The sequence below is a fragment of the Pygoscelis adeliae genome, unplaced genomic scaffold, assembly GCF_000699105.1.
Source record: "Pygoscelis adeliae isolate BGI_AS28 unplaced genomic scaffold, ASM69910v1 Scaffold133, whole genome shotgun sequence".
NCBI classification, from domain to species: domain Eukaryota; kingdom Metazoa; phylum Chordata; class Aves; order Sphenisciformes; family Spheniscidae; genus Pygoscelis; species Pygoscelis adeliae.
This window is the reverse complement of record NW_008824475.1, coordinates 339,193-357,564: the sequence shown is the minus strand read 5'-3', so window position 1 is coordinate 357,564 and position 18,372 is coordinate 339,193. Positions and strand designations below refer to the sequence as shown.

The following is an 18,372-nucleotide window of genomic DNA, read 5'->3' as shown; positions in this document are numbered from 1 at the left end:
GGCACCGCTGCTCTGTCACCTCGGCATTGATGTCGTGTCATAGCAGCTCTAATTTAGAAACCTGTCTAGTTGGCGTCTAAGTATCTTCACTTTTCAGCGATGTTTAATTTCTTTTTTAAAAGGGCCTGTATTGTTCCTAGCTTCTTCTGTTTGTAGGGGCAGTTGAGAGACTTAAATTATTAAAGGCAAGAATACATTGCTGTGTTGTCTGTCTCTCAGTGTTAAAAACCTCCAGGTACCTCCGTATTTTTGTTTACTAAAATATTGTTTCCAAAAGATGTGGGCTTGCTTCAAACCCACTGGGAAATGCAGACTCCGTCCTCTTTTCCTGGTGGTCTTGCCCAGTGCTTAGTGACTCTCACTTAATAAGGTAACTCCTGAATCTTCAATATTGTCTGGTTTCATGTTTTTTCTCCCTTTTTCTGCTATTGCTTAGGAACACTTTGGCATGCGTTATTTCCCTTCCCATTAAGGTGCTTAAACATCTTACGACTTATCTTTGTGTCTTCAGTTTTGGTCTTGGCAGCATTATAAGCAGAAGTAAAACCTTCTGTGTATTACTGTGTTCCACATGTCTTGCCATAGTGGTGTTCTGGAAATGCTTATGTAGTTGCTTGCTGCTGCTGCAGTTCCCACTGAGATGCAGGCCCGTATTCGGTGCATGTGGCTTGCATTTTTTTTGTCCCCATACATGAAATTTGTTCATTTGGCTGCCCTGGAACACACTGGCCGTTGCCCCCCTTCGGTCACTTTAATGACTGCCCTGGGCTCAGCATCGTACAATGGTCTCTAGGTTTTGTTCAACCTATGTATTTTTTTGGCAAGGGGTCTTCTGCTTATTTAAAGATTATCAAAGAAAACATAGAATAACTCTTTTTTTTAGTATTATTTCCAGGTTCTAAAGGACATCATTAGAAGTACCTTGAGTTTATTGTGATTCTTCATTAAAGGTCACTCGACTGGTTAACTGATTAGTTAGCCAGCTCTGTTTTTATTAATGATAATGCAGTGCCAAACCAGCCCTTCTTTCAGAAATGCTAGTGTGTCACATCAAATGACAATAAGCTTTTGTGACTTCTTTTTTTTCCAGTTTAATTGATTTTGAGAAAACAGTCTGGCATTAAAGGGCCTCTTATTTCCATAACTTCCTTGACTAACGTTAGTTATATTCCTATTTTCTGTGTAATCACTTCATTTTCAACTGGCTATTCTGATTATTTTGTGAAACTCTCTTGAAATCTAATGCAGGATCCCTTATAGCATCTTTACTTTTGAAAGGTTAGCCCTTTGTTAACAGTTACGTCTTTGATTCAGTTATAATTGACCAGTGTGCAATACCCATTGCTGATTGCTCAAAAACGATGACGTATTTTCATTTCTCAGGGAGCTCTTACGTGTTCATGTTGAGTAACAGCGGAATCCAATATAACCCTTGTCCATTTACTCTGATACTAAAAAAAAAAAGTTTCCTTTTTGACGTGTAGAGATAAGTTAATGTTTAATGATGATAAGCTGCACGTTTCTTACAAAATAATGGTTTGCAAGAGCAAGCCCTTATGGCTGAAGACAGGCCTGCTGGCTTAACAGGAAGTTTCTACCTAGATGACAATTACTGAGCTCGTTACCAGCCTATTTTCATCACTGTATTCACTAAAGTGGTATCATATTTGTCATTCTTTCTATTATCAATCATAAAATTACGGATAGAAGGTAGCTTCTGTTTTTGCTAAAAGTAAAACCCGTTTAGTCAGTAGCTGTCTCTCTACTCTAAAACCTTGTGGGGACTCCTGCACTGCTGAAACCTCTTTGTGGCCTTCCTGTAGTGTAGACCAAGGTAAATAACTCAAGTGTTACCAGGTGATGTTTAAGCAAATTGCACTACTGGATATTAACTCTGTATTGAAACCTCTGCCACGGTATTCCCAGAAATCAGTATCCTTATATTCACATCCAGTTTTATTTGAGAGTAGAAAAAGTGTAACCTGAGAGAACCAACAAGGAAGGAAGAAGACAGCACTTCATCCTTCAGATACAATTCGGTCCCAAGCAACTAAATTCACACAATCAGGTTATCGCTAGCAGATGTCGTGGACTAATGCTCAGACTCAGGCAGCCACCCGGATAAGTACGATCATTTAGCCAGACCTGAAAAACTGGTGGATCCCTGTAGTTTCACAGTAGATACCAAACCTGGGAAATTCCTCTAACACAACAATAACAAACAAAAATCTCCTTGGTTGTGAGAGCTACAGTATGATCCTAGTGTCAAGCTGCCCTTCTGTGTTGGCATTACAGCTTCTAGCCTGTCCAACATCTGTACAAGCGTGTGCAGCGTCTACCTAAAGAGATGCTCGTTTCAACAGTAAGAGACAACTCCTGTGCACAAAGCTCATGCAGGGGGAGAAAAAAGGGTGACTAGGCACTGTACAAAGCCTGATGCAAAAAGGGGCGTTCAGGCTTTACCTACGAGACATAGGCCTGGTATTGCAGCAAAAAGTTCAGGTCAACTTTTAAACTGCCTAAACTCAGAATAGTTATGCTGACCTATATTATTCTATAATAACACGGAATTATATTTATTCTTATAATTATAGAATATAATTACTCTATAATAATACAGAATTACATTGAGCCTCCTACAAGGAAGTGTCAGTTACAACGTTCTTGGACTGGTAAATTGGTAATTCTTAAACTGGAAATCAGTAATTCAGGGGTACCTAATTGCTTACTGCACCCAGGAAACTTGATTTTTTTTTTTTTTTAATGAGTCCAGCTTATTCTGTATTACATAGCTTGCTCATTAGCACCAAAGGCTCTTTAGCTTTTTGAGTGTTTATTTAAACTATTGTTGTCCTGCAGATCAATGATTAGGGCATCCGGACCCTGGTCTCAGTTTGGTTTCCAGAATGCTTACACCTTTGTACGTAAGCTCACTCACATGCCTACTACTGTGCATGTTCTGCAGCATTTTCTGGAGGTGCAGAAAATGTTTGGGTTTTTTTTTTTTGCCTAGGGTGATATGCCTTCCCTTGCTGCAAGGATATCCAGGTCATCCAAGAAATAGTGAAGTCTGTAACATTTATGAGGTCATTTGGTTGACCAGAAATCAAAGCTTATGTCCATTTGGAAATCATAATCTTTGTACTCCAGTGTAAAGTGTGTGTAATCATGCAGTGACTAACCTGCGGAGTATGCCGCCTCTCCACATAACTCTGTTGCCTGGTGGCTGGAGTGGGCCATCTGTCCTGTTGGCTCATCGGTTTTCAAGAGATCAAATATTAAACTCCACAAATCCCACGTTATTAAGATTGAGAGGTTGGGGCATACAGGACTTCACTAGTTCCTAAGTTTGGAAACAAAGAGAGTTGATGATAACAATAAAGAGTCAATGTAAGTAATACACCAAGAAAAGCAGTGAGACTTAGAAACTCCTCACTGTTCGCAGGCAGCCTGACGTGGCCTTTCCATCGCCACTCAGCACAGTCATTTTTTTTTAAGAATTCAGCTGTAGTTGCTAAGCTTTCATCCCGAAGGTTGTGCTTATTTTTACAAGCATTACCTGCAAACGTATTGCAAATTGTCATCTTTATCTTCTGACCAGTCTGTTTAGTTTTGCTGCTGCCTCTGGTGTTAGCCAGTCTGGGGGCAAGGTTATCTTTTTTTTTTTTTTTTTAAACTCTATGTATAGCGCTATGGAAGTAACAAATATTTCTTAATCATCAGCTTAACTTACTTTCTTACATGTTTAGAGTAGTGCTTGTATTGTGATCTCAAAAATTCTCTGAAGTGTAAAGGTGTTTTTTTTCTTTGTTTTGTTTTTAAACGAAGAAAATATTAAAATGGACATCTTGGAAATCTTTTCATTTTCCAAAATGTGATATATACACTGCTGTTGAGGCAGCACGTTCACTTAAGGAGATAAATCTAAAATAAGTAATACTTGAGATTGTACTGACTTAAAATTAGGAAGATGTAGCAGGAGTTCTGGTGTTCTTGAAGTGGTGTGCGATATTTTGATACTGAAATAACCCGGTACAGAGAGTGGGAAAGAAAGTCAGTTCTGTTAAGAAGCTTAAAGGTATTAAAAGCAAACGAACAAGCAAAACCTTTTCTAGAATACCTGAATTTTGTATCTACAGAATCCAAAAACTTCTGCAATAGTGAAGCAACTGGTTGCTGAAGGAAATGCTGGAGAGCTGCAGAAATACTTTGGCTCGCGGATGGAGTTTGGCACAGCAGGGCTCAGAGCTGCCATGGGGGCAGGGATTTCCCACATGAATGACCTGACTATTATCCAGACAACCCAGGTACTGCGTTCAGCACTTTATCTCACTTAACTGGTTGTATATATGAGCGGAAGAGCCTCATTTATGACAAGCAATGGGTATTCTATGGAAGTACGAGTTTTTTACTTGTAGTAAACTTCGGCCAGTTTTCAGAAGTCATTTATATGTTAATTATTAGCTGGGTGCTGATCTCTGCAAACAAGCAGAGAGAAGCTATTAAGCCATTAAAATAAGTTATTTTCCATATTGGATTTGCAATTGAATTTATACACAGCTACAGTTAAGCTCAAGTGGATCAATTAGTCCTGATGTAACAACCACAAAAACCCCCAAGCCAGCATTTGGCTAAGCTTTGTGTGTGTTGGACATAAATTTACATAAATGCAGTGAAGCTATACATACGCATATAGGCCCTAAAGTAGATCTACTTGGGGAGAGCTTAAAAAACGCCAAAACCTCAAATTACTGCAGCTTGGAGTGGTGTTGTATCATGTCCTAAACAGGTATCATTATTAAGGGTGAGATTCAGTTCAAAAAACTGAGAGATTTCAGTTAAAAAACTGAAATATTGGCCAGTTGTTCTCTTCCTCATCTAAGACCTAACACAGCTAAATCCTTTCTCAAAATCTGCAATTCAGACTAATCATGTTAACTGTTTCTTTCTGCAGTTGGTTCTGATTTTTGGAAAAGTACTTAAATGCTGTCCAGCTTCACTAGATCAATTTGAAAGTTTCTGATATTTCTTGGTGTTTATTGGTCCTAGACAAACTGAATCCCAGTCCAGTTCAGTGAGATGTTATGTGCACTCACCTTTCTAAGCCATCAACATCTTAGGAATCATCTTAATGCAATGACAAATTAAATATTAAGATTGGGTTAATGAGGTGAATTTGTTGTTGTCTTCAGGGATTTTGCAGATACCTTGAGAAGAATTTCAGTGACCTGAAAAAGAGAGGAGTTGTGATTGGTTTTGATGCTCGTGCCCATCTTTCCAGTGGAGGTAGTAGCAAAAGGTACTTTTTAGGTTTTAAGTATTTTATAGACGTCTTGTGTGATCCATTATGGTTTTATATCTGCTTCAACAGTATTTTCTGTTTCTGTAGAGTGAATTAAGGTGAGGGATTTATACTGTTTTTATATTCTGTTAATGCCAAAGCAGTTCTTAGAGTTGTGCTTTGTCTGTTGGGAGTAGTGAGGGAACACATTTAAATTGGGTCTGTATAATAATTTGGGATTTATTTATGTGGGATTTTGTTTGTTGTTTTTTTAAATTGGAGTGTGTGTGTGGGGAAGCTGGAAACTAATTAGGATATGGGGATAACATATATATATCTTATAACTAATTAGGATATGTGTGTGTGGGGAAGCTGGAAGCTAGGAAACTAATCGGTGAGAAATGAATATATTTCCTAGGCATCTTTTCTTCCTGTTTAGGTTTGCAAGACTTGCTGCTAATACCTTCATCAGTCAAGGAGTTCCAGTTTATCTGTTTTCTGATATAACACCAACTCCTTTTGTGGTAGGTTTCTCTATTATACCTTTTTATATACACACAAATTCTGTCAGATATCTTGCGTTACGTACATTAAGGAAAACTAGACAAACCACTTTAAACTTTTTAAGCTCTACCTGCAGTTAGTCTTATGCTTATTTAGCTATATTTAGTTTACAACATCCACAGCAAGAGAAGGAGGAAGCTTAGTGGAGTATCAGTGTTCCTGCTATCAGGCAGGTTTCTTGTCGAAGACATCTCGTTTCTAGACTGCTGTGGAGTCCAAAGTCTGAAATGTACACACACATTTAGTTTTGTGATTTTTGGTTGGTTGGTTTGGTTGTTTTTTAAAATTTTTTTTTCTTTTTGGGGTATTGAATCCAAAGTAGCCTTTTTAAATAGCAGGTTGTTGGAGTGCAGTGGTGTTAAGCCGGGAGGGTTGTTGAATGTGTCCGCTTTTTCACCATCGGATCACTAGGTGTCAGTGCTCTAGAGCAATAAAGAAAACTCCTACCTTTGCACTAAAAGCAAGTTTCTCCTGATGCCTGTTCCTCCAGTGAGTGCTGCAAACAGAACATAGCAGGATGAAGACGTTGTATGTAGCGTTCTTGTACTGACACAAATTTTGGTAGATTTAGGGTCAAATTCTTCATAGTGTGGCTTAAAGCAGTGTTGCAAGAACTGCAGTTGATTGTATTCGCTATTTAATAAAGAGCCAGGAGTAAACTCAGAACTGGACCTATGGTCACAAATAATGCTTTATTTTTAATTCACTCCATCTGTTTTGGACTACTTCATAAGGGCTCTCTGCAAAACAATTCTCTTCTGAACCACGATGGAGCAGTTGCTCCAGGGGCTGCTCTCAAAAGATAGCATGGCTGAGACTGCTCCAGCTGTAATTCTCTACCCTGTGCAGACTTCCGTCATGACCCCAACAGGCTTTGCAACCTTAAAGACCTCAGGTATCTCAAGTCATTCTACAGTAGGCAACACGTGCATTCGGTTTCCTTCTATAAAAACGTTAGTCTGGAGATCCACAAAGCGTCTGAAACAACACTAAGAATATAGAAATGGGAAAATGCACAAGAAAAAGGAAGGGCTAAAGTTGTGCCGTGTGGGGTCTAGTGGAGCAAGTACTACTTAGCTTCTGCTTTAGAGTCAGTCTGTAGGAATCGTATCCTGGCTTTCTTTTCATTCAGCAGTGTGGAAGTATTGCATATGCATGAGAATAAATAACATATATTATTTTGCACATTCTACTTCAGATAACTTTCTCTTGTTACAGCCGTACACAGTAACTCATCTGAAGCTTTGTGCTGGAATTATGGTTACGGCTTCCCATAATCCAAAACAAGATAATGGTTACAAGGTATTCCTATACGATCTATTTTCTGGCTTTTTTCAAACATTTTTTCCATGTAGAGACACTAATACTATTGTGTATAGTTCCTATCATGTTATAGACCGAATTAATTGATAGTTTGATCTCTTCTAGATGTATGTATTTAAAGCTAGCAGCATGTTATACTACTAACATAATTAAAATCTTAGCTCTAAAAAGCAGGAAGATAAGTAATACCATTGCATACTTTGGAATACTTCAAAATATTAACTGACCTCTTTTCAAAAGCATTAATCATTTCACCAAGTCATGATTTAAAAAGATCTCTTTAGTTTTACAAACCCAGAGAATTAAAAATACGTGAAACCTAATGAGTTGCTTGTACAAAATGTTTTGAATAAATTCCATTAATTTCTTGTAGTATATTTTTCTTGTGTTAAGTGACACAGTTATCAGTGTGACTTTTTTCTATGACAGAAATCTGCTTCCCACTGAAAAAAACATGGCTGAGCTACCTGTCTGCCAGTCATCCCATAGCTGGACTAGTCATATACAGACTGTTTCCCAAATACAGAAGTGGAAGTTGGGCGATCTTTTTTGTCTTCTTAATAGAAAAACAAGGCATTAGCAGGGATTATTTCTTGCTGTCTCTCCCTCCAGAATTTCATGTCTGTTTAAAATTGCTTTTTTTAATATTTCATGTATTGATCTTGATAGCTTGTTTGGATGTTTTAGCAATTACGTTTTAAATCATCTTCATTTTTTCTTAATGTTTTGTTATTTGGGCTACATATGTACATGGCCCAGATGCTGTTAGGTATCTTTCCTTAAACTTGTGGTCTGTAAACCATCAGTAGAAGGAAGTGTGCAAACAACTGCCAAAAAGTAAAACATAGTAAGTACACCTCTTCCTGGATGTGTAAACAATCAACAAATAGGAGAAGACTACAAATAATGAACATCTTGAAACTTAGTTGAATTTGTGCTTGCTGTTCTGGCAACACTGCTGCTGTAGGCAACTGCAAAGTTTTTGTGCCTTTCTCTGTAATTTTTTTGTGGTAGGTGTGTTTCACTTTTGCACACTTTCTTCCTCTTAAGAATTCTTCTGTATATAATGATTATACCTAAAAATGTGGAAGAAAGTGTATGAAATAGCATGGGCAAGTTATCAGTCCCAAGGCTGGCAGACAGGCTGATACTTGAATCTTCTCAGTAAATGAGCTGGGTCTTCTTTTGTGTTTCATTATGGATTTTGATATCTTCTGATAAAATTAAACAGCTTTTTTTATGGAACAAAAATGGGATGTGAGGGCAAACACTGAGAATATGAACAGGGGAATACTCTGGGTGTACTTAAGCCTAATTTACCGTAATACTCTACCAATTGTAGTGCACCTTAGCCAACGAAAAAATAACAATGCTATCCTACAATATTAATGACCAAATACTCACTTACCCTATTTATTATTTAGGTTTACTGGGAAAATGGTGCTCAGATCATTTCCCCTCATGACAAAGGAATTTCTCAGGCTATTGAGGAGAACCAAGAGCCGTGGCCACAGGCTTGGGATGACAAACTGATTGACAGCAGCCTGCTACTTCATGATCCATATGCCACGGTCAATAAGGAGTATTTCAAAGACATACAGAAACAGTGCTTTCACAGGTAACTGGTGTTAACTCCGTTAAGAATACAGGATTTTCCATCTAGTATGTCAGTGGGGCAGTTTGAATTGATGGAAGTCAGGGCGGCCATGATCCTGCCATGAACCAGATCTGTCTGTGCCTTCTTGTCATCTTTTGTGGTAGCACTGGCAGCTGTGTGGTGACGTAGTGAGCCAGTTCATAAAGCTGCTCTGGCAGAAGTCTAACCCAGCAAAGTGAGTGATTAGTTTCCGATTATATCACCTCCCTGTATTCACATGACCACGCAGCAACCGAATGCCACAGCAAGACTGGGGCTATCTTGTGCAGCTGGGGGTGAGCTGACACTGATGGTCCAACAGCCTTAAAATGAGCTTCTAAGAGAGAAGGTGAACGAGGCTGTTAAGCCAGTTCTGGAAGACGAGGTCTTGCTCTGTTACTCTAGCCCTGCGTGTGCTCCTGGTGGCTTTGGGCACCTTGCACAAGCCTATTCCTGTCACTTGCTCAGTAAAAACTTCACTCGACAAAATCAAGTGGATGGGTCTCTTTGTGATTAACAAGTAGAATCGGTTTATGGATTAGATGAGCAGCAACCTGTTAGATCTGCTTATGTACATCAAAATTTTAACCACCAGTAACCATGTTCTTACTCTTGCTAAAAACGAAGTCAGAATTACTAGAAAGTTGCATCTATGTGAGAAATTATGCTGCTTTTTCAGAACAGGAGTTAAATATCTCCTCAGGAGTTTGCATGTCTTTAGGTATGTTCTACACTTTCAGGAATGTACTTCATAAAAATGAGTGTGCTCAAATGAGGCATGCTGCTGTCGGTTCACTGTGTTCACAGTCTTCGGAGCTGGTTTAAATGCCAGAGTTGGGGATGAAGAGTCTTATTAGTCAGTTGTATTTGTTTTCCACTCTCCTCCTTTGGGGTGCATGGAGTGTACCATCTTTCTTATTCCAGTGATTTGCACATACCAGGACATTAGGTATCAAGAGCAACTCGTATTGCTGAAAAATGAGGCTAAGCCAGTTTTCAAGCCATGACCTTTAAAATCTGACCTCCTTTAATTTATGATTTTGACAGTGATACAGAATACTGAGTCATATCTGTTTCTGAATTTTGTCAGTTTTGTGCAGAATGTTCTTCCATATCCAAGTTTACTGTTAATCTGTTTTATTTCAGGAATATAAACAAGGAAACAAACCTGAAATTTGTTCATACTTCTGTGCATGGTGTAGGTCATAAATTTGTGCAGTTGGCCTTCAAGGCATTTGACCTTAGCCCTCCTTTTGCCGTTCCTGAGCAGAGGGATCCTGATCCAGAATTTCCCACAGTGAAGTATCCAAATCCTGAAGAGGGCAAAGGTGTTCTGGTAAATAGATTTTTTTTTTTAATAGTTGTAATGTCTTTCAATGTTTCCTTTCTGCCAGTAGTCATGGCTATAAGTACTGGTTGAAGGTCTATTTTGTTTCTGTTTTCATAGCCTTACGTTTAGTGAAGAGTTAGCTGGTATCCTTTCATTGAAATTTATAATTCTTTTTGAACCAGTCAGGTAATAATTAGCTGTAACTTTAAACTACTTTGTTGTGCGCCCTGACAGAAATGGCAGCATCTGCACATAGAACAAAGTGGTACAGTTCCTTTTAAAAAATAAAATAAAATAAAAATAAAAAAATCTTCACAGTTGGTTTTGGAAAGTTTCTACAGCTTACATCTGAAATATAAGGACTAAATTGTTCTGATACGACACCGGGAGGGGGCAGGGGAAGTCCTGACAGGTGGTTAGGATTTCTGCTACAAGTATTTCTGCTGCACTTTGTTGTTGAAGGATCCTGTTGAATCTAAGTAGCTTTTGACTCAGGCTGCAGAAGTGGAATGACGTAGGTGAAGTTAAATATCCTGACTGTGCTCTACTGCTGCCAGGCTTGAAGTTTATTTTTTGTAGAGACACATCATGATTTTGGGTGTTTGAGATTAAATAAATTGGGAAAATTATTTAAAACCTATAAAGAAAGTGAAAATATTATTTGGGAGTATTAACGCTCATCTGATCTTGCTTACTACTTTTCCAGACGTTGTCTTTTGCTTTGGCTGAAAAAGATGGGGCAAAAATCATTTTAGCAAATGATCCTGATGCTGATCGACTTGCAGTGGCAGAGAAACAAGAGAGGTATGGTAATAAAGAAATGCAAACTGTTTACATTTTTTACTTAAAGGCTAGGCTCATTTGGGGGATTCTTGCAACCTGCGCTGCAGAGAAGATAGAACAGTCACAGTAGTTGTTTTTGGACTGAAAACACATAGAAATGTGAGAGGACTGTATGAAGCAGACCACAGTGGGGGCACTAAATGAAATAATGGTTAATATTAGACACTGTACAAAAGCCTGAATAAATACTTGACACTTGCTGTCCTTGAGGCATGCACGGAAGCTTGTGAATTGTTTTGATTGTGCTATAGCTTTTTAAAGGTAGGTTTTCAGTTAGAAATTTTTCACAGAAGACTGATCAACATTCTTTCATACTGTGTTTATTAAATAATAACTTGACTATTCAGGAGAACCTTTTTAGTTCCCTGATAATTTCAGGAATAGGGAACATCCCTGTTCTTTAATATGAGTTCCTTCTTTCTCAAATACTGTTAGACCAGACACTTTACTAATCATTAGATGATTTAGGCCTCTCTCGCTCAGTTCCCCACTTCTGTGCATAATGTTACGTACCTGCGTTCCACCTTAAGCTTTGTCAGTGTTTGGTACTTCTCACTATAGTCATTTGTACTTCCTCCTTTAAGGACCAGCTATACATGCATTATTTATCTATGTATGTCTTGTCAAAGAACGGGATCACAAAAGGAAAAAATGCTCAAACAGGGGCTTCTCATAGATTTTTCATATGTATGGAACGTGTAACCTATAGTTCTGACCCAATATTGCCATCCCCTTATTTCATGCCCCCTGATATCCTGTACTTCTGCAGTTGTTTGCATTTCTGTATTGTGGTTATATTTGATGAATGGCAATAAGCTGAAGTACTGCACTTGGTATCGTATCCACAAATAGTGGTGTTTCTCTTTTATCTACCCTGATAAAGCAGCAGCTAATCTGAGCAGTTAGAAACCATAAATCTTTCATAAAAGTAAACTTCAAGGTTTTCGGCTCAGAGAGGAGCAGAACAAAAATCTGCTGCTGGGCCAGGAGCAGAAATAGTGTAAATGAATTCCCTGTGTGTTAGAGCCGGAAGAGGGATATAAAATCATGGCAACAGTCCTTGGTACACAAGGGATGAGATGGGCACCTGCTAGATGTCCTCAGTGATTGTGGATGACGCAAGTATTTGAACTTGAATCCGTTATGCAAATTCCAAAAACCCAGTAAAAGGCGACAGCACAAATATCCATTTTGCTTACCAGATAACCTCTTTTGGTCTTGTAGCAGCTTCAAAGGAGGCGGTGTTTTCTTTGGGTTTTTGGGGCTTTTTTTTAACTCATTGTCCTCACAGCATGAACTAAGGAGGCTTCTCTGCCTTTAGAAGAATAATGGGCTAATTGGCACTCTGCTGTATCTTTGGCAGTGTTAACTGGAATATCCTTATTTTAATGTTTTTGGCCTGTGCCAGCCTCAGCTGGCAATTCAGCGTTGAGGAAAGAGCATAAAAAGCTTTAGTTTGTGCTAGTTATGATGGGTTAAAACAAGAATGCAAAATCACTCATGTTTTTTGTCTAAAAACTTACAGCTATCAGAGACTTGAAGAGGGGGTGTTAGTTTATTGCGTTTATCGCCATTGAGAGCATGGTGCTTTCATTCTGCTACCTCTTTGCTAATCGTTTAGCCAGTCTTAGTTGTCTCCTAACTTTCAGTCCTGCATCCTCCTCTCAGACTTCTGCTGTAGCTGTTCATACACTAATCGAATATTAAGATAGGCTTCTACAGTATCTGTACTTCTTCTTTAACAGAAACTCCTGCTAGAGCACACTCTCTCAGCGCTCTTGCACTAAGTTGTCGCTGTGCGTTGCTTTGTGCCTGTTGGCATCAATAAATGCAGGAGACTGAGTCTGCTTCTCTTTCACAACAGGTACTGTTTCTGTAGGTCTTGATTTTTGTCAGTTTGGCGGTGTCTTTGTCCCCTTTTGTGACAGGGAATTTTTGGGCTATTTTGACATCTGTCTTTCCCTTTTTCCTTCAATTTTTCTTGTTTTAGCAACACGTCAGTGTTAATCTTTCTTTACCCATTTGAGATTTTTTCCAATCTTCCTCAATGACCAATTGGTGTATTTGTGATTAAATAAAAGGTATTTTATGAGTACTACACTGAGTCAACTAAAAATACCGATCACTTGAGAATTGTATTTTCATGTCTCTGTGTTTGTCTTAATCATTGATTTTATAATTCGTCTGCTGAATATTTTTGTTTTACTTAAAATTTGCTGGAAATATCACTGTTTCATCTTTGGATAAACTCAAAAGCTGGTACGTATGATGGAGGAGGAAGGTAACCACTTCAGAATTCTTTGGGGGAGGAATTTTTTTGTTTGTTCTTAATGAACACATGATATCTTGTTACTGTTACCTGGAACTCAGATGCAGTGGTTTTATTTGCTAGTATTCATGTATGGAAGAACCAGTAGATTTTTATTTCCAGTATTATCCTTTGAATTCATATACTTCCTATTATATTTTTTTTTCCCATCAAGTGGTGAATGGAAAGTGTTTTCTGGAAATGAGCTGGGCGCTCTTTTAGGCTGGTGGATCTTCACTTGCTGGAAAAATCACAATAGGGATACTTGTGCCATTAAGGATGTCTACATGTTATCCAGTACCGTTTCTTCCAAAATCCTGAGAGCGATTGCACTGAAGGAAGGTTTTCACTTTGAGGTAAGCTGTTACATGTTATTCCATGTTCTTTTATTTGTTTACTTACACAGTGTCATAGCGTTGTAAAACATTGCTTTTATTTTTAATGCCTTTTTTTCTCCTCACTGCTGTAGGAAACACTGACAGGTTTCAAGTGGATGGGCAACCGTGCCAAACAGCTCATGGACCAGGGAAAAGCTGTTCTTTTTGCATTTGAGGAGGCTATAGGTGAGAAACAGAATATGATGTCCTAGTATCCTGTAAAATAGTGAAAGTAGGACTACTGCAAAAAATGGCAATGTAAAGGTGCCCTCAACACAGTGGATGTATTTCCAGTGAGTAATCAATATCATCCATTTGGATGATTGATATTACTAATTTTAATTCTTGGTATCTCTGCTTAGCACAGAGTATGATGATGTAAGCTAGGTGTATATGTTTTCAGTAGCATGGCTGTGTAGACTTGGACTGCAAATTCTGCACATGCTATTTAAAAAAATCAAACAAACATGTTTTTCAGACTTCAAGTTGAGTATGTTTAGCTGACAGTTTTCAGCTAAGTTTAAACGTGAATAAAATAAAGTAAAAACTCCCTCAAATTATATTTGTAAGCTGGAAAGCCATGAATAAAAGCTATGAATTCGTGAGAAGGAAATTGTGAAGCTATAGTGCTATTTCTTGAGTAGCTCAGTACCTGAAAGCCAGAGGAGAATGTGACTAATTTCATGGATGATTATCAGTACTACCATATGTTAACATGTAAGGGTAATCACATTTGAGACAAAGTGCTATACTTGCATTGTTCCTGCAGTATGGCATTTCTCTTTTATGAGAGCTCCAAAAGTACTCAGGAGCATCTGGTACTGATACAATACAAATCTGTCTCTATCTTGAAATTCCATTAAATGCCTTGCTTATCAAAATTAACACTGATTAGAAGATAAAATTTTTCCACTTTTGGTTTAACTCTAAAATGTCTGTGCTATGGTAATGTGCATTTCTCCTTTAAAAGATGTTGGTTTGATTAACTTCCCCACCACCACCATTTTATCTTATTTCCTCGTAAAAATATATCAAATATATATAATTTTCTTTGTTTAGGGTATATGTGCTGTCCTGCTGTTCTGGACAAAGATGGTGTCAGCGCTGCTGTTATAACTGCGGAGATGGCTAGCTTTTTGGCAACCAGGAATTTGTCTTTGTCTCAGCAGCTGAAAGCTGTCTATGATGAGTGAGTTTGATTATAATTGTTTAATTTTCAGATTTTCTCCATTCCACATATGAGGGTTAATAGGGACTCAATAGTAACCTATAGTATATGAAGAAATAAAAATTGGGTTATTGTACTATTAACACAATTCTATGTTAACAGTAATCTTCTAGAAAGCGCTCCTGCTCATGGGCATGAATATATTTATCACTTCGTTTCGTGTTGTTTTAAGGCATTTTAAAAATAATAATATTACCTTACTAATTCCCTATTAGTTAATGAGATTTTTGAGGTATTTTTGTTTGCTTGTCTGAAAGGTTTTGCCCTTTTGGGAAGTTCTGCTCTTCAGTCCTTTTACAGAAGATTGGCCTAGTTTTTGGCCAGCAGTATTGCTGTGTTGTAGAGATCGTAGTGCTTCTTGCCGCTTAAATGTGCCAAACGCACAAAAACGTTGATGGCAGAATGGGTCTAAGTAGCTCTGGCATATTTATGCTACTCATAGAAGCCAGCTTGCTTCTGTCCCGCTTGCAGGGCTACTTGTGATTAAATTAATTCTAGATGACTCTAAGGTTAGGCTTTTTATTATATTATTCTGTCTTTTTTTGATGGATAGTATATGTTGGTTGTTCTTTCAGCTCCTGAATACTGAGATTTGAGCTGATTATGCAGAAGTGCTGTGAGTGTTTGGCCATAACTATTGGCTATATACAGCTGGGTAGCCCTCTGAGAGCTTTTAATATGAGGCACTACTTTTCTTTTGTTCTTGTTTAATGTGTTCAGAGACCTACAGAAATCAACAGCAAAGATGGCTATTGGATTTCATGGGGCAGGGCGTGTTTTTTGTGGGGGTTTTGGGTTGTTTTAAAGGAGGGAGCAGCACAGGCTGGCAGATACTCTTCACCTCTTCATGTCTCCTAAGACACTAACAAAGGAGTGGTGGAACCTGCAAAGAGACTCATGGAAAACTCTAGCCTTGGTGCTTCTTGTTTTCCAATCGTCAGATCTCTCATGTGATCTGTGCATGCAGCACTAGCCATGCTTGTTTCATCCACTGTTTAAGAAGGAATCAAGTGGCAAAGACTTGCTAACACACTGCATAAATAAATTGTGGAATTTATCAGCTATTGTACATGGCAGAAGTAAACAGTAATATAAATGCATGGAAGAGGAATTCATGCCTAGAGCTGCAAATATAGCATCTGATGTGAGAATTCCCTTAATTACTAGTAGCTGGAAGTGTATATTCAAAGAATTATCCTTCTCTGGTTCGCGGGTTTTTTTTTTAATACTCATTCAGTAAACAGCTGCTTCAGGTTTTTTTAGTGTTTAACTGAGTGGAACTTAGCTGTGCCACAGTGCTGCTGTGTACGTAGGCACTGAAGAGGACTCTCAAAGTCAGAGCTTATTTAGCATAAAGGCAGACTGTAGATGCACCTCAAAGTAAGATGTCACTGCACATAGTCGCTGTTTGTGGAAAAGCTACAGAGACAGGGAAGGATACAAATCTGCCTTATTAAATTGATGCTTGATAACTAGAACTGGAGGGGGGGGTTCTTGTTTTGTTTTGGGGGGTCATATTGTATGTGTGTGTTTGGTTTTTGTTTGCTTGTAGCTAGTATAGAGTTGCAGTTTTCTACTCCTTACTACTTTATGCTTCATCAGATTTGTCTTGTGAGTTGCTGTTGAAGCAGAAGAAACTCTACTCTGTATTTTGGAGGTATAGAAGGGGGATCTGTTCTCAAAGAAGTAAATGCAGATCAGGAAAAGGACACAGTCCTAGCAGGCTCATCACTTCTTTCAAATATAGGATAGGTTTTGTAAATTCCCTTGCTGGATTCTCAAGGCTGATTTAACAACTATTCACCTTCAAGATGTCCATTTTGGTATAAACGTGACCCTGTTTAAGGAACCTTTCAGGTTTCTAGCACGAACATCCTAGTACTAACAAAAGATTCTGCCCTTCAGATTTTCCCTGGCATCAAGGATGCTCCTCAAGTGCTGATTTTTAGTACGAGCTCACTTAAACAAGGAGTCCTGGCTTGTATGCTTTTCAACAACATGCTGTTTTGAAAAGTAGTGTTAGCAGGTCATTTGTCTTTGATGCAGATTCTGCATCATATTACCTGGCAGCAAACAGATAAGGTAAAGAGGCGGATGTTTGGTTTAGTAGAAACACTTTAATGGGAGAGCAGCTTCTGAAGTATGATTGGAAAAAACAGTCTGGAATTTGTTTTATTCAGAAAAGGTCAGCTGGAATCCAGTCAAGGAAGCTATTTAGATGTAGTCTGTTCTCTTCCTGTGGTGGTTAGATCTCTTCAAGGCAATAATGACATCTTTTTTTCTTCTGGTTTAGCAGTAAACTTTCTCATTTTTAATCATTAAAAGGAAAAGGTGTCTGCACAGAAGTTTCTTTAAAGTATGTAACATAGGACAATTAAGCTGTTGAGGCCTTTTTAAAATTGTAAGGGCGTGAACTGGTGCTACAGTTGGGTGACCCTGAGTATAGATTCTTGCTTTATAGAAGGTTGTATAATGTGTACGGTGTACAACTCCAAGAAGAACATTGCTTCTTCAATTCATTAATATTGCGTCTTCACAGATATGGCTTCCATATTACCAAAGCTTCATATTTCATCTGCCACGATCCTAAAGTTATTCAACAACTTTTTGACAACCTTAGAAATTTTGATGGAAAAAACACATACCCAAAATCTTGCGGTAGATTTAAAGTTTCTGGAATAAGGGATCTAACTACTGGGTATGACAGCAGCCAGCCAGATCAAAAGGCTGTAAGTATATTTTTAAAATAATATATAAATCATATAAGTATGTATATGCACATTAAAAATTCTATGGAGAAACACTCTAAACATTATGTTACATCCTGAGTCTTAAAATAAGTTAGATTGGGGATGATTGTTTTGCCTTGGTGGAAGGAAATGAAGGTTGGGGGAAGCAGGGAGGGTTGGGGTTTTTTGTTTGGTTTTGTGGTTTTTTCTCTCCAAGATGACAGTCTGTAAAGGGAGGTAGGAGGATCTCGCTGTCTTGCCCCAGCAATCTTGGATTATCTTGTTGTAAGTGTAAGTTAAGCTGTCTACTGAGATGTGGCTTTGGGTTCTTTAGTTTTCCACAACACATGTTTCTTTTCCTCCTGGGAAATGCCATCACAGACCAATTTCTGTTTGCAGTAAAAACATTGACTAGACTTGAAATGGGCTACCTAGCAGTAATCTACTGCTACCAGATTCTAGGCTGAGGGTAAGGCTGTCATTTGCCTATTGTGGTCTCAAGACCACAGTGATTAAGAAGAGCATCTTCAGTCATAGGCTTGCCAAGCTGGTGAAGAGGGCTTTAAACTAGAGATGCTGGGGGAGGGGAACCTCAATCCATCCCACTCCTACCAGTTTGATGCCAGGGCCAGCAATAGATGCCCAGAGCCTGGAGAAGGAACACAGGTCAGCAGGAGAGCGCCTGAAGAGCAGCACAAAGGAACTCCAGCCAGTAAGACAGCTTCATCGGGGGCCCAACTTCAATGCCTCTAT

The 18,372-nt window shown here is 38.5% G+C and overlaps 1 protein-coding gene across 1 annotated transcript in view; it reads left to right on the top strand.

The window, feature by feature from the left end:
- Positions 1–4,142: 4,142 nt before the first annotated feature.
- The window catches only part of PGM2 (phosphoglucomutase 2), an 18,518-nt gene continuing 4,288 nt past the window's right edge, over positions 4,143–18,372 (top strand). The window contains exons 1-11 of the mRNA XM_009321389.1: positions 4,143–4,307; positions 5,193–5,299; positions 5,721–5,805; positions 7,064–7,147; positions 8,593–8,786; positions 9,951–10,140; positions 10,841–10,938; positions 13,461–13,641; positions 13,755–13,848; positions 14,722–14,851; positions 17,430–17,619. Of these exons, the coding sequence (XP_009319664.1) occupies positions 4,221–4,307; positions 5,193–5,299; positions 5,721–5,805; positions 7,064–7,147; positions 8,593–8,786; positions 9,951–10,140; positions 10,841–10,938; positions 13,461–13,641; positions 13,755–13,848; positions 14,722–14,851; positions 17,430–17,619 (1,440 nt within the window). The 5' untranslated portion in view covers positions 4,143–4,220. The remainder of the gene's footprint in view (positions 4,308–5,192; positions 5,300–5,720; positions 5,806–7,063; positions 7,148–8,592; positions 8,787–9,950; positions 10,141–10,840; positions 10,939–13,460; positions 13,642–13,754; positions 13,849–14,721; positions 14,852–17,429; positions 17,620–18,372) is intronic.